Source organism: Eptesicus fuscus, chromosome 11 (genome assembly GCF_027574615.1).
Source record: "Eptesicus fuscus isolate TK198812 chromosome 11, DD_ASM_mEF_20220401, whole genome shotgun sequence".
NCBI lineage: Eukaryota > Metazoa > Chordata > Mammalia > Chiroptera > Vespertilionidae > Eptesicus > Eptesicus fuscus.
Window position 1 is genome coordinate 69,472,513 of NC_072483.1, and position 12,743 is coordinate 69,485,255.

Genomic DNA, 12,743 nt, shown 5'->3' on the forward strand with positions numbered 1-12,743 from the left:
GACAACCAACAATCTGCATTCTGTACCTGTGGATTTACTGCTTCCAGACTTTTTATATAAATTGTATGATCCAATATGTATCCTTTTGAAGACATCAAGTTTTTTTTTTTTTTTTTTTTTACTTTAGAGCAAGCATGTGAAACTCACAGCCGGTGGGAGGCATGCGGCCCACTGGCCATGAGTTTGACATGCTTGCTTTAGAGGAAGAGAGAGAGGGAGAAAGAGAGGGGGCGGGGGGGGGAGAGAGAGAGAGAGAGAGAAACATTCTGCACACACCCCAACTGGGGATCGAACCCACAACCTGAGTATGTATCCTGACTGGGAATTGAATCCTCCACCTTTTGGTGCACAGGTTGACGCTCCAACCAACTGCGCCAAGGCTAGACATCAAGTTTTTGAGGTTCATCCATGTTGTAGCGTGTCCCGATACTTTATTCCTTTTTAAGGCTGAAGAATATTCCCCTGTATGAATATATTGCAATTTATCCATTCATCTGTGGATGCACATTCGGGCTGTTTCCACCTTTTGGCTACCGTGAATAGTGCTGCCATGCCCCGCCCACTTGAATAGCGTATACATCATCATTACATTTAACATCAGCAATACAGTCAAAAAATAACATAAGCCTCTTAATATGATCCAATGGAAAATATACCCCATCACCTTGCTGGTCTTCTTGCCCAAAATGTTTAATCCGACTCTAATCATCAGAGCATAATTAGCTGGGACTTTTTTTTAAAAAATCTCTTAAAAAGATTAAAGAACAAGTAACAGGTATAGGAACTGTTCGCTTTAAAGGAATATTTGAAGACAATTAGGAAAATCTGAATATGAACTACATATTAAATAAGATCATTATATCACTGATACATTTTTAAAAATATATTTTTATTGATTTCAGAGAAAAAGGAGAGAACTAGAAGCATCAACAATAAAAATCATTGATCAGCTGCTTCCCGCACACCCAACACAGGGGATCAAGCCCACAACCCGTGCATGTGCCCTGAGTGGGAATTGAACCATGACCTCCTGGTTCATATAGGTTGACGCTCAACCATTGAGCCATGCCAGCCGGGCTGATAAATTTCTTGAAGATGATAATGGGATTGTAATTCCATACAAAATCCTTCTTTTCAAGAGACATACTCCATGGTATTTCATAGGGATGAAGGACAATGATTTCTATAACTTAATTTCTTATTTTCAGATGGTTCAACAGCAGCAGTCACAACAAAGTGTGTGTGTGGCAAAATGCTAAGAGCTGGTGAATCTAAGTACAAACAGTCTTTACTGAACTATTTTTTTAGTACTTCTGTAGGTTTGAAAATTTCTAAAATTAAAAGATGGGGGAAATTATAAATCATACCTATAAGTGATAATAATGCATCGTAGATTAGACAGTGCTGCCTGGCTGGGAACGAGTTAGAATCTCACAGGGAGACCTTCATTTGCAGGAAAGTCTTGACTTCTAATCTCATACAAGTAGACATAGTGACTGATCCAATGACCCACTTTCAGCTTCATAGTGGCTTTTAGCTATCCCTAGCTTTATAGAAAAGATGTATTCTAGCAAATTCACATCCCGACTGGGGAATGAAGTTTCTCTCTCTCTCCTCCCTTCCTCTCTCTCTAAAATCAACAACAAAATAAACACATTAAAAAAAAAAAGGCAATCCCAATGAAAATCCCAGCAGGCTTTTTTTCATGGAAATTGACAGGCTGATTCTAAAATGCATATGGAGGAGAAACCAAGATGGCGGCATAGGTAAATACCTGAACTTGCTGCCTCGCACAACCACTTCAAAACTACAACTAAAAGACAAAATGGACATCATCCAGAACCACAGAAAGACTGGCTGAGTGGAAATTCTACAACTAGAAGGAAAGAGAAAAGCACAATGAGACTCACAGGAGCTGCGGAAGTAAAGGCAGAGGTACAGAGGCGCGCGCGCGGAGAGGGCTGGCAACTGAGTACGCGGCTGGCTTTTTCAATCCGGAGGGAAACACAAGCTCCCGACTGCTCTGAACTCCAGTTCCGGGGGAGACTCTGGGGACCCAGACTCATACGGGGAGAAACTGGACTGTCTGGCAGCGGGCGGAACTCGAGGGCGGCTTTCTCTCAGAGGTGCTTGCAGCGATTACCGAGGGACACTGAGACCCGGGGCCTCTCAGGGCAGGACTGACGGGAAGCCATTGCTGTTTGCTCCACCCTGAGACCCCGCCCCACCCAAGTGTGCACAGAGGCTTTTGCATATGAATAGCCTGGTCATTTGAAATCTAAAATTAACTAACAAACTTCAGCTGAGTCAGAGAGACCCAGAACATCCAAAAGAAGGCCCAAGGCCCCACAGCAGCTTGCATTGCTTCACAGCTGGGTCTCATCTGGGCACCTCCAAAACCCAAACAAAGAAGAGGAATCTGCAGATCTCTCCGTAGCTCCTGCTGGGTGGCCTCAGGCAGAGGCTAAATTAGCACCTCCTTGGAGATCCAAGAGCCAGTGTACCCATAATAATGCATCATAGATTAGACAGTGCTGCCTGGCTGGGAACAAGTTATAATCTCACAGGGTGACCTCCATTTGCAGGAAAGTCTTGACTTCTAATCTCATACAAGTAGACATAGTGACTGATCCAATGACCCACTTTCAGCTTCATACTGGCTTTTAGCTATCCCTAAGTTTGTTAGTTAATTTTAGATTTCAGAGTGGGACCATCCAGATTATAACTCCTCAGATCCATAAACGACACACTGAGGGGGCAGACTCAGTGAGCACCAAAGCCCCACTGAAGCAAGTCTTGTCTCATAAGGGTGTCTCCAGCACAGAAGTTCTCCCAGCGTAGACACAGCTGATCTTCACAGCCAATTGGCCTGGAGGTCAATTCCTCCCAGTGATGCCAACAACAATCAAGGCTTAACTACAACAAGACTGTGCACACAGCCCACAAAGGGGTGCACCAAGAGTGTCCACCTCAGGTAACTGGGGAGGCTAAGCCACTGGGCCCTATAGGACACCTAGCACACAAAGCCACTCTTTCAACACAGGGAAGCAGCCAAAATGCGGAGACAAAGAAACAGGTCACAAATGACAGAAATGGAGGAAAGCAAATGACTGGATATAGAGTTCAAAACCACGGTTATAAGGTTTTTCAAGAATTTTCTGGAAAAAGCCGATAAATTTAGTGAGACCCTCAAGGATATTAAAAAGGACCAACTAGAAATTAAGCATACACTGACTGAAATAAAGAATAATACACAGAGATCCAACAGCAGACTAGGCAGTGGTTCTCAACCTTTCTAATGCCGCAACCCTTTAATACAGTTCCTCATGTTGTGGTGACCCCCAACCATAAAATTATTTTCGTTGCTACTTCATAACTGTAATTTTGCTACTGTTAATGAATCGTAATGTAAATATCTGTGTTTTCCGATGGTCTTAGGCTCTACAGCAGCGGGTCTCAACCTGTGGGTCGCAACCCACAGGTTGAGACCATCGGAAAACACAGATATTTACATTACGATTCATAACAGTAATAATTTTATGGTTTGGGGTCACTACAACATGAGGAACTGTATTAAAGGGTCGCGGCATTAGAAAGGTTGAGAACCACTGGACTAGAGGATCGCAAGAATCAAGTCAAAGATTTGAAATACAAAGAAGCAAAAAACACCCAACCGGAAAAGAAAAAAGAAAAAAGAATCCAAAAATTTGAAGATAGTGTAAGGAGCCTCTGGGACAACTTAAAGCGTACCAACATCTGAATTATGGGGGTGTCAGAATAAGAGAGAGAGCAAGATATTGAAAACCTATTTGAAGAAATAATGACAGAAAACTTCCCCTACCTGGTGGAAGAAATAGACTTACAAGTCCAGGAAGCGCAGAGAACCCCAAACAAGAGGAATCCAAAGAGGACCACACCAAGACACATCATAATTAAAATGCCAAGAGCAAAAGACAAAGAGAGAATATTAAAAGCAGCAAGAGAAAAACAGTTATCTACAAGGGAGCACCTATACGATTGTCAGCTGATTTCTCAACAGAAATTATGCAGGCCAGATGGGAGTGGCAAGAAATATTCAAAGCGATGAATAGAAAGAACCTACACACCGAAACCGGTTTGGCTCAGTGGATAGAGCGTCGGCCTGTGGACTGAAAGGTCCCAGGTTCAATTCCGGTCAAGGGCATGTACCTTGGTTGCGGGCACATCCCCAGTGGGGGGTGTGTAGGAGGCAGCTGATTGATGTTTCTCTGTCATAGATGTTTCTAACTCTCTATCCCTCTCTCTTCCTCTCTGTAAAAAATCAATAAAATATATAAATATATTAAAAAAAAAAAAGAAAAAAACCTACAACCAAGATTACTCTACCCAGCAAAGCTATCATTCAGAATTGAAGGTCAGATAAAGAGCTTCACAGATAAGAAAAAGCTAAAGGAGTTCATCACCGCCAAACCAGGATTACATGAAATGCTGAAAGGTATTCTTTAAGAAGAGGAAGAAGAAGAAAAAGGTAAAGATAAAAATTATGAACAACAAAATGACATCAAATACATACCTACCAACAAGTGAATCTAAAAATCAAGTGAATAAAAAATCTGAAGAACAGAATGGACTGGTGAATATAATAGAATCAGTGACATAGAAAGGGAGTGGACTGACAATTCTCAGGGGGAAGGGGGTCTGAGGGGTGTGGGAAGAGATTGGACAAAAATCTAACACCTATGGATGAAGACAGTGGTGGGGGGTAAGGGCATGGGGTGGGGTGGGGAATCAGGTGGAGGGGAGCTATGGGGGGAAAAAAAGAGGAACACCTGTAATAATGTGAACAATAAAGATTTATTTTTAAAAATTTTTAAAAATTAAAATAAATAAAAAGTTGAAAATAAAAATAAAATAAAATGCATATGGAGCCCTGGTCGGTGTGCTCAGTGGTTAGAACATCGGCCCTTGTACAGAAGGGTCTCAGGTTTGGTTCCCATACTTGGGCACATATCTGGGTTGCAGGTTCAATCCCAGCCCTGGTTGGGGGACATGTAAGAGGCAACCAATCAATGTGTCTCTCTCACATCCATGTTTCTCTCTCTCTCTCTCTCTCCCACCCTCCCTCCTACTATCTCTAAAAACCAATAGAAAAAATATTTTCAGGTGAGGATTAACAAAGAAATTGAAAAATAAAATGCATATGGAAATGCAAAGGAACTATAATAGTCAAAATAACCCTGAAAGCCAAAACCGGTTTGGCTCAGTGGATAGAGCATCAGCCTGCGGACTGAAGGGTCCCTGGTTCGATTCCGGTCAAGGGCATGTACCGTGGTTGCAGGCACATCCCCAGTAGGGGGTGTGCAGGAGGCAGCTGATAGATGTTTCTCTCTCATCGATGTTTCTAGCTCTCTATCCCTCTCCCTTCCTCTCTGTAAAAAAAAATAAATAAATAAATAAATAAATAAATACCTGAAAAAGAAAAAATCTGAGGGCTAATACTATTTGACTATTTGATTTCATGAATTATTATAAAGCCACAATAATCGAAACAGTATGGTACTGGCATCAAGACAGACAAACAGATCACTGGAACAGAATAGAGTCCAGAAATAAACCACACATATATGGACAACTGACTTTTGACAAGGGCAGAAAGGCAATGCAATAGAGGAAAGAAAAAAAAAGCTTCTTTTTTTTAAACAAATGGAGCTGGAAAAATTGGATTATACATATGCCAAGAAATGAATTAAAACCTTACACTATAGGCAAAAATTAACCCAAAATGTATCAATAACCTCTATGTAAAACCTAAAACTATAAAACTTGTAGAAGAAAGCATGAAAAACTTTGTTACCTTGGAGTAAGCAAAAATTTCTTAGCTATAATACCTATATCCATATTTTTAACATCCAGACTTTAAAATATGGATAAATTGGACTTCATGCAAATTAAAAATTTGTTTTTCAAAATATACTCTGTAGAGAATAAAAAGATAATCCACAGGTTGGAAGAAAAAACCTATATAACAACACACAGAACTCTCAAAACTCATTAATAGGAAAATAAGCAACTCAAAGATAGACAAAAGATTTAAAAAGGCACTTCAACAAAGAAGACATACAAATGGCAAATAAGCACATGAAAAGATGCTCATCATTAATCATTGGAGAAATGCAAACTAAAGCTACAATAAGACAACACTACACACTTATTAAAATTGCAAAAAATTATAAAGATTGACTATATGAACTGATGGCAAAGATGGAGTGACTGGAACTCTCACAAACTGCTGGTGGGAATGCACAAAAATACAACCTCTTGAGAAGAAAGTTTTGCAATTTCTTTATAAAGAATTTTTTAAAATATGTTTTATTGGTTTTGAGAAAGAGGAAGGGAGGGGAGAGAGAGAAACATCCATCAACTGCCTCCTGCATACCCCCTACTGGGGATCAAGCTCGCAACCCAGACAAGTGACCTCTTGATGCATGGGATGATGCTCAGCCAACTGAGCCACACCGGCCAGGGCTTGGCAAGTTTCTTTAAAAGTTAAACCTTTCGGGAGGCTGGGTGAAAAAAGGTAACAGGATTAAGCAAAAAAACAAAAAAATATAAAACATAGGGACAGACAACAGAATGATGATTACCAGAAAGAGGGGTGGGGGAGGTGGAAAGGTAAAGGGGGAATAAATGGTGATGGAAAGCGACTTGACTTGGGGTGATGAACACACAATACAATATACAGATGATGTGTTATAGAACTGTACACCTGAAACCTATATAATTTTATTAACAAATGTCACCCCAATAAATTCCATTTTTTAAAAAGAAGTTAACTCTGAACCTACCATACCATGATCAGCCATTCCATGTCTGGTTTACCGAAGTATAAAGAAAGCCTGTGTTTATACAAGGACTTGTGAGTTCACAGCAGTGTTATTCACAATGGCTATCACCAAATATTCATCAACAGATGAATGGACAAATTGCAATATACTCATTCACTAGAATACCACTTCAAAACAAAAAGGCAATGAACTACTTATACACACAACAATAAAAATGATCTCACAATAATTACATTGGGTGAAAGAAGCCAAACAAAAAAGAATACATATGCCCTAACCGATTTGGCTCAGTGGATAGAGTGTCAGCCTGCGGACTCGAGGGTCCCAGGTTCGATTCTGGTCAAGGACATGTACCTTGGTTGCGGGCACATCCCTAGTAGGGGGTGTGCAGGAGGCAGCTGATCGATGTTTCTCTCTCATCGATGTTTCTAACTCTCTATCCCTCTCCCTTCCTCTCTGTAAAAAATCAATAAAATATATTTTAAAAAAGAATACATATGATCTGACTCCATTTTTAGATAAAATACTGGAAAATGCAAACTAATCTGCATGACAGAAAGAATATCAGTGGAAGCTTGGAGAGATTACAAAAGGGATATGAGAAATCTTTAGAGATGATGGCTATATTCACTATCTTAACTGTGGTGATGGCTTCTTATATCACAACTTGTCAAATTGTACACTTTAAATACGTGCAGTTTACCTCTGTATCTCAATAAGGGTGCTTAAATAAATATGTAAATAAATAGACCCATTCAATAAAACATCATGGTCCCACCCATGTGGTGTTAGGCAAGATATTTAACCTCTTGAGCTTCAGTTTTCCTCATCTAAAATAATAAACCTAATAATCTGTGACATGTGGGGTCGTAGGTAAAAGATAGCCAATAAATGGCTATCTTTTTCAATTTGCTACTTTTCAGTCAGCAGGTTGGTAGCCCACAAGTTAGTAAGTAATGTTTTTATTTTTGGAATATTAAGATTGAATCACAGGTGATCCAGCAATCCCATTTCTGGGTATTTATCTGAAGGAAATAAAATCACTATCTTGAAAAGATATCTGTACCCCAATAGCCAAACATAGAAACAACCCAAATGTCCATTGATGTATGAAAAGATAAAGAAAATGTGATACACACACACACACACACACACACACACACACACGCACGCGCGCGCTGGAATATTATTCAGCCATAAAAAAGGAAAGCCTACCATTTGTGACAATATAAATAGACCCTGAGGGTATTAGGCTAGTGCAGTGGTCGGCAAACTGTGGCTCGAGAGCCACATGCGGCACACGAGCCGCGGTTTGCCGCTCTGTTGACTAATGAGTTTGCTGACCACTGGGCTAGTGGACTAAGCCCCACAGAGAAAGAAAAATAGTGTATGATCTCATTGATATGTGAAATCTAAAATAAATAGACCCAAAGAATAGACTTAAAAAAAAATCTTACTCAGAGATATAGAGAATGGATTAGTGCTTGCCAGAGGCAGGGATGGGTGGGGTTGGCAGCAGGGATGAAGGGATCAAAAAGTACACACTACCAGTTATGAGATAAATAACTCCTGGAGACGTAACGTACAGCAAGATGATTATAGTTAACAATACTATAGTATTACATAATTGAAAGTTGCTAAAAGTAAATCTTAAAAGTTCTCATCACATGGAAAAAATTGTAATTATATGTAGTGACTGAGGTTAACTAAATTTATTGTGGTAATCATTTTTCAATATATACACATATTTAATCATTATATTGCACACCTAAAACTAATACAATATCATAAGATTGGATGACTCATACTTAACATTGATCTCAAGGAAACAATGTTTGGTTTCATGACTAAATGAAACATTTTACTATTTGTTAAGAAAACCCAATGGCTAATAACAGACTCATTTCCTGATAGTGGAAGAAAAGTGCATTCCAAGATTTTGATTTAGAGATCTTAATATATATAGTTAATAAGATCCCCCCTTTCACCATTAGAAGTAGCTATCACATCAACTTCTTCCTTTAAAACTGATAACTGCCCTGGCTGGTATGGCTCAGTTGGTTGAACATCGTCCCATGCACCAAAAGGTCACCGGTTCAATTCTCAGTCAGGACACATGCCCAGATTGTGGGTTTGACCCCCAGCTGGGGTCCATGCGGGAGGCAACCAATCAATGTTTCTCTCTTACATCAATGTTTTTTCTCACTCTCCCTTCCTCTCTCTCTAAAAATCAATAAAAACATATTTTTAAAAATTTTATAGTTAAGTAGAAAGAACTAAGCCAGCTTTTATCCTACTTTTCCTAGAAGAATTGAATTGTAGGGTAGTCAACTGACTCTAAAAGATGGAAGGAAAGTCTTGCATAAATTCTAGTTAATATGTGAAGCATGAAAGAAAGAATAAGTAAGCTACCATTTTTTGCCGTCCAAATAAAACAGTTAATTCAGGCAAGAATCATTAAATAGGGACTTAAAACCACTAGGTAAAGGGGGAACTTTTGTTTGCAACAAGCTAATTACCACCTCTCAGATTACATCTTACCTGATCACTCTTGACACTAATAATAGAAGTAGGCATTATGTGCATCCTAATATAATGCAACGCGAAGCACAAAGCAGCACCTAGGAAGAGGTCATATCAAAAAGGTTTCACCTAGCCCTAGCTGGTTTGGCTCAGTGAATAGAGCACTGGCCTGCGGACTAAAGGGTCCAGGGTTCAATTCTGGTCAAGGGCACATGCCCAGGTTGCAGGCTCGATCTCCAGTAGGGGGTGTGCAGGAAGCAGCCAATCAATGATTCTTTCTCAACACTGATGTTTCTATCTCTCTCTCCCTCTACCTTCCTCTCTGAAATCAATAAAAAATATTTTTAAAAAAGGTTTCACTTAGCCCTGGCCAGTGTGGTTCAGTTGGTTGAGCGCAGTCCCATGCACCAAGAGGTCCCCAGTTTGATCCCTGGTCAGGGTACATGCCCAGGTTGCAGGCTCAATCCCAGGTGGGGGCGTGCAGGAAGCAGCCAATCGAACTCTCATCTATGTTTCTCTCTCTCTCTCCTTCCCTCTTCCTTCCGCTTTCTCTAAAAATCAATTTAAAAATCTTAAAAAAAAAAAGAAAAAAGGAAGCTGTGAGTTGAATAGCTTCCCTTCTGGGTGACAAAGTGGAGGCAGTCATTCAATGCATATTTATTTCTTACCTCCCATGGGTGAGGCATGTGCTAGGGGCTCCCTCACTGAGCTTGTGGACAAGGATGGCAAGACAGACCTTTCTCAAGTAACCACAGACATACACAAATACAAGCAATGACAAGCGTCATGAAAGAAAAAGACAGTGTACTATCAGAGATGTGATGATTGATCAGCAAGCAAGTCAATCTCCAAGTTCAAGCCACTACACTGGACGCACAGGGGTTAACGCAAGGACTTGGGGTAGAATACTTGGGTTTGCATCCAGCTCCTCCTACCTCTGACTAACTGTGTGACCTTGAACAATTTATTTCACCTTTTAGTTCCCTCATCTGTACAAGTGCTATAAAACAAGTGCGGGGCCTGGCCAGTGTGGCTCAGTGTTTGAGCATTGACCTATGAACCAGGAGGTCACAGTTCGATTCCCAGTCAGGCAATATGCCTGAGTTGCAGGATCTATCCCCAATGTGGGGCGTACAGGAGGCAGCCAACCAATGATTCTCTCTCATCATTGATGTTTCTCTCTCTCTCCCTCTCTCTTCCTCTCTGAAATCAATAAAATAAAAATATATTAAAATAAAAAACAAGTGCAGGTATGAACAGTCCTTACATCAGAGAGTTGCTGTGAAGATGACATGGTCAATACTATATGGTGCCAGAATAGGGCCTGGCACACACTAAGACCCCCAAAGTGTGTCTGTTATTATCTCCATGGTCCTTTGGCCCAGAGCAAAATGGAATGTAATGGTATCAACCCTCTCTGTTTGGCCTGTGAGGACTTAATGAGTTAATGTTTTGAATATCCCTTTTTATTTCTTCCAGTAAACCCTAGCTGCACACTACACTCAGAGAGTTTGTTAATATATTTTTTATTTTTTTAAATATATAAATTTTATATGTATACACATACATATTGCATAATAGCTTTACAGTTGTGAGTACATGAGTTTATGTTTGCATTATTATTTATTGATTATTGTATTATTTATTTGTGTTACACCTGTAAGCCTACTTCTGCCCACCCCTGTATATGATGCATGGGCTCCATTCTGAAACAAAAGCATTAGAAATTCTAGGGATAGAGCCTGGGTGTCCATATGCTTGAAGCTCCTTGGACTGGGAACCACTGATCTGTGTGATCACATTCTAAAGTGGTTCAAAAGTGTAAAGCTCTCTGGTGCAAGGAGTGTACTAGTGATGTTACTATTATTGCAGCCTCAACAGTGTGCAACCCATGATCTGATCTTACAGCGTACAAATGATGTCAGCCTTGAGAGAGTTGAAGTTCCTACTAATTTCTTTCTCCTCTCATACCATCCCCCATTTTCCAAAGCAGAACAAATATGCAGACAAAAAGCGCTCAGGTAAGGCCCGACGCCGCCCCAGCCCCACTCCTTGTCCTCTGTGACTGGCTCCAGTGCGTTTCCATGCGGGCTTAACTTGGGAACCGGTCAGAACACACTCCTGGGTGGAATTATTTACAGATAGAGGCCACCCAACCCAACCCAATTGTGGAGCAGTCCTCTTTGCATCCGGAAGGTCTCAAACACGGAAAAGCCAACAAGGCTATTTGTCATGAGGGTGGGGAGAGGAAGGGATCAGGTGTGAAAGACTTGGGCGTTGCTTTTCCACTTATGAGGGGCTAAACTGCAATGTCCTATAGCTCCATTGGGCCGTGGTTACACGTGAATGTATACATTTGCCAACATTCGTTGGGCCGTATACACTTATAACCTATGTCTTTTATTATAGGTAAAGTACACCTCGGTTTAAAAAAAAAAATAGCACAGGGAAAAATAAAGTTGGCAGTCATTCACTAGGAGGTTCACGTGGGGAGAGACAGCGAAGAGGAGTTCCAAGATAGCTCCAAACGCCCTCTTTGACCTGTTCGCTCTGGCTCACAGGGGAAGGAGGGTTGGAGGGTCCAAGCAAGTCCTTAGACAAGGACTGTCGGGGAGGGAGGAGACGGAGCCCCACGCCCCGCGGTGTTTCCCTGGATCTGGCTAGCCCGGAGGGCGCGGGGTTCTTACCGAGGAGCAGGAAGGACAGGACCCACTGAAACACCGCCGCCGTCTGCAGCCGCCGCGCCAGCGGGATATTGAGCGGCGCAAACTCCAGCTTCATGGCCCGGCCCCGGCGAGGACGGCGCAGACTGCGGCCACCTGGAACCTCGCTGCTCGGCAGCGCCGGCGGGAAGTGCGCGGTCCGAGCAGGGTCCCGCGCGGGATACCCGCGGGGCGGAGAGGAGGAGGCGGTGGCGGCGGCGGTGGCGGCGCCGGAGCGGACGGGGGCTGGACTTTGTCTTGGGTGGGAGGGCGCGCCGGGGCCGAGGCTGGGGGCTGCCAATCAAGCGCGCCCGGGCCCCGGAGCAGCTGGCGCGCCCGGGGCGCATTGGCTGGCGCGCCCGGGCGCCGGCGACAGCGCTCCGCGTTGGGCACCAGGGACGCCGAGAAGGATAAGCTGGCTGCCCGCCACAGCCGGGCCGCGGGAGCTCCTGCAACCTAGCCGAGGCCCTGGGGTCTCCACCGGATCTGACTGTGGTGCAGCTGATCGATCATCCAAGCGCTCCGCTTCAGCATCCGCCTTTAAACCCACCCCTTCCTCTGAATCACCCACCAGCTGGAGGAAAACGCGGGACTTGGCTTCTTTGGGAGCAGGGTACTCACTCATCTGTTTACTGGTCTGTGCCCCCCACACCACCCCAAAACTGGAGAGGGGCGGGGACATGGCCTCCTCACT

At 42.5% G+C, this 12,743-nt stretch overlaps 1 protein-coding gene across 1 annotated transcript in view; it reads right to left on the minus strand.

The window, feature by feature from the left end:
• The window catches only part of MOGAT1 (monoacylglycerol O-acyltransferase 1), a 30,620-nt gene extending 18,492 nt beyond the window's left edge, over nt 1–12,128 (minus strand). The window contains exon 1 of the mRNA XM_008145105.3: nt 12,035–12,128. Coding sequence (XP_008143327.1) covers nt 12,035–12,128 — 94 coding nt within the window. The remainder of the gene's footprint in view (nt 1–12,034) is intronic.
• Nucleotides 12,129–12,743: the final 615 nt, after the last annotated feature.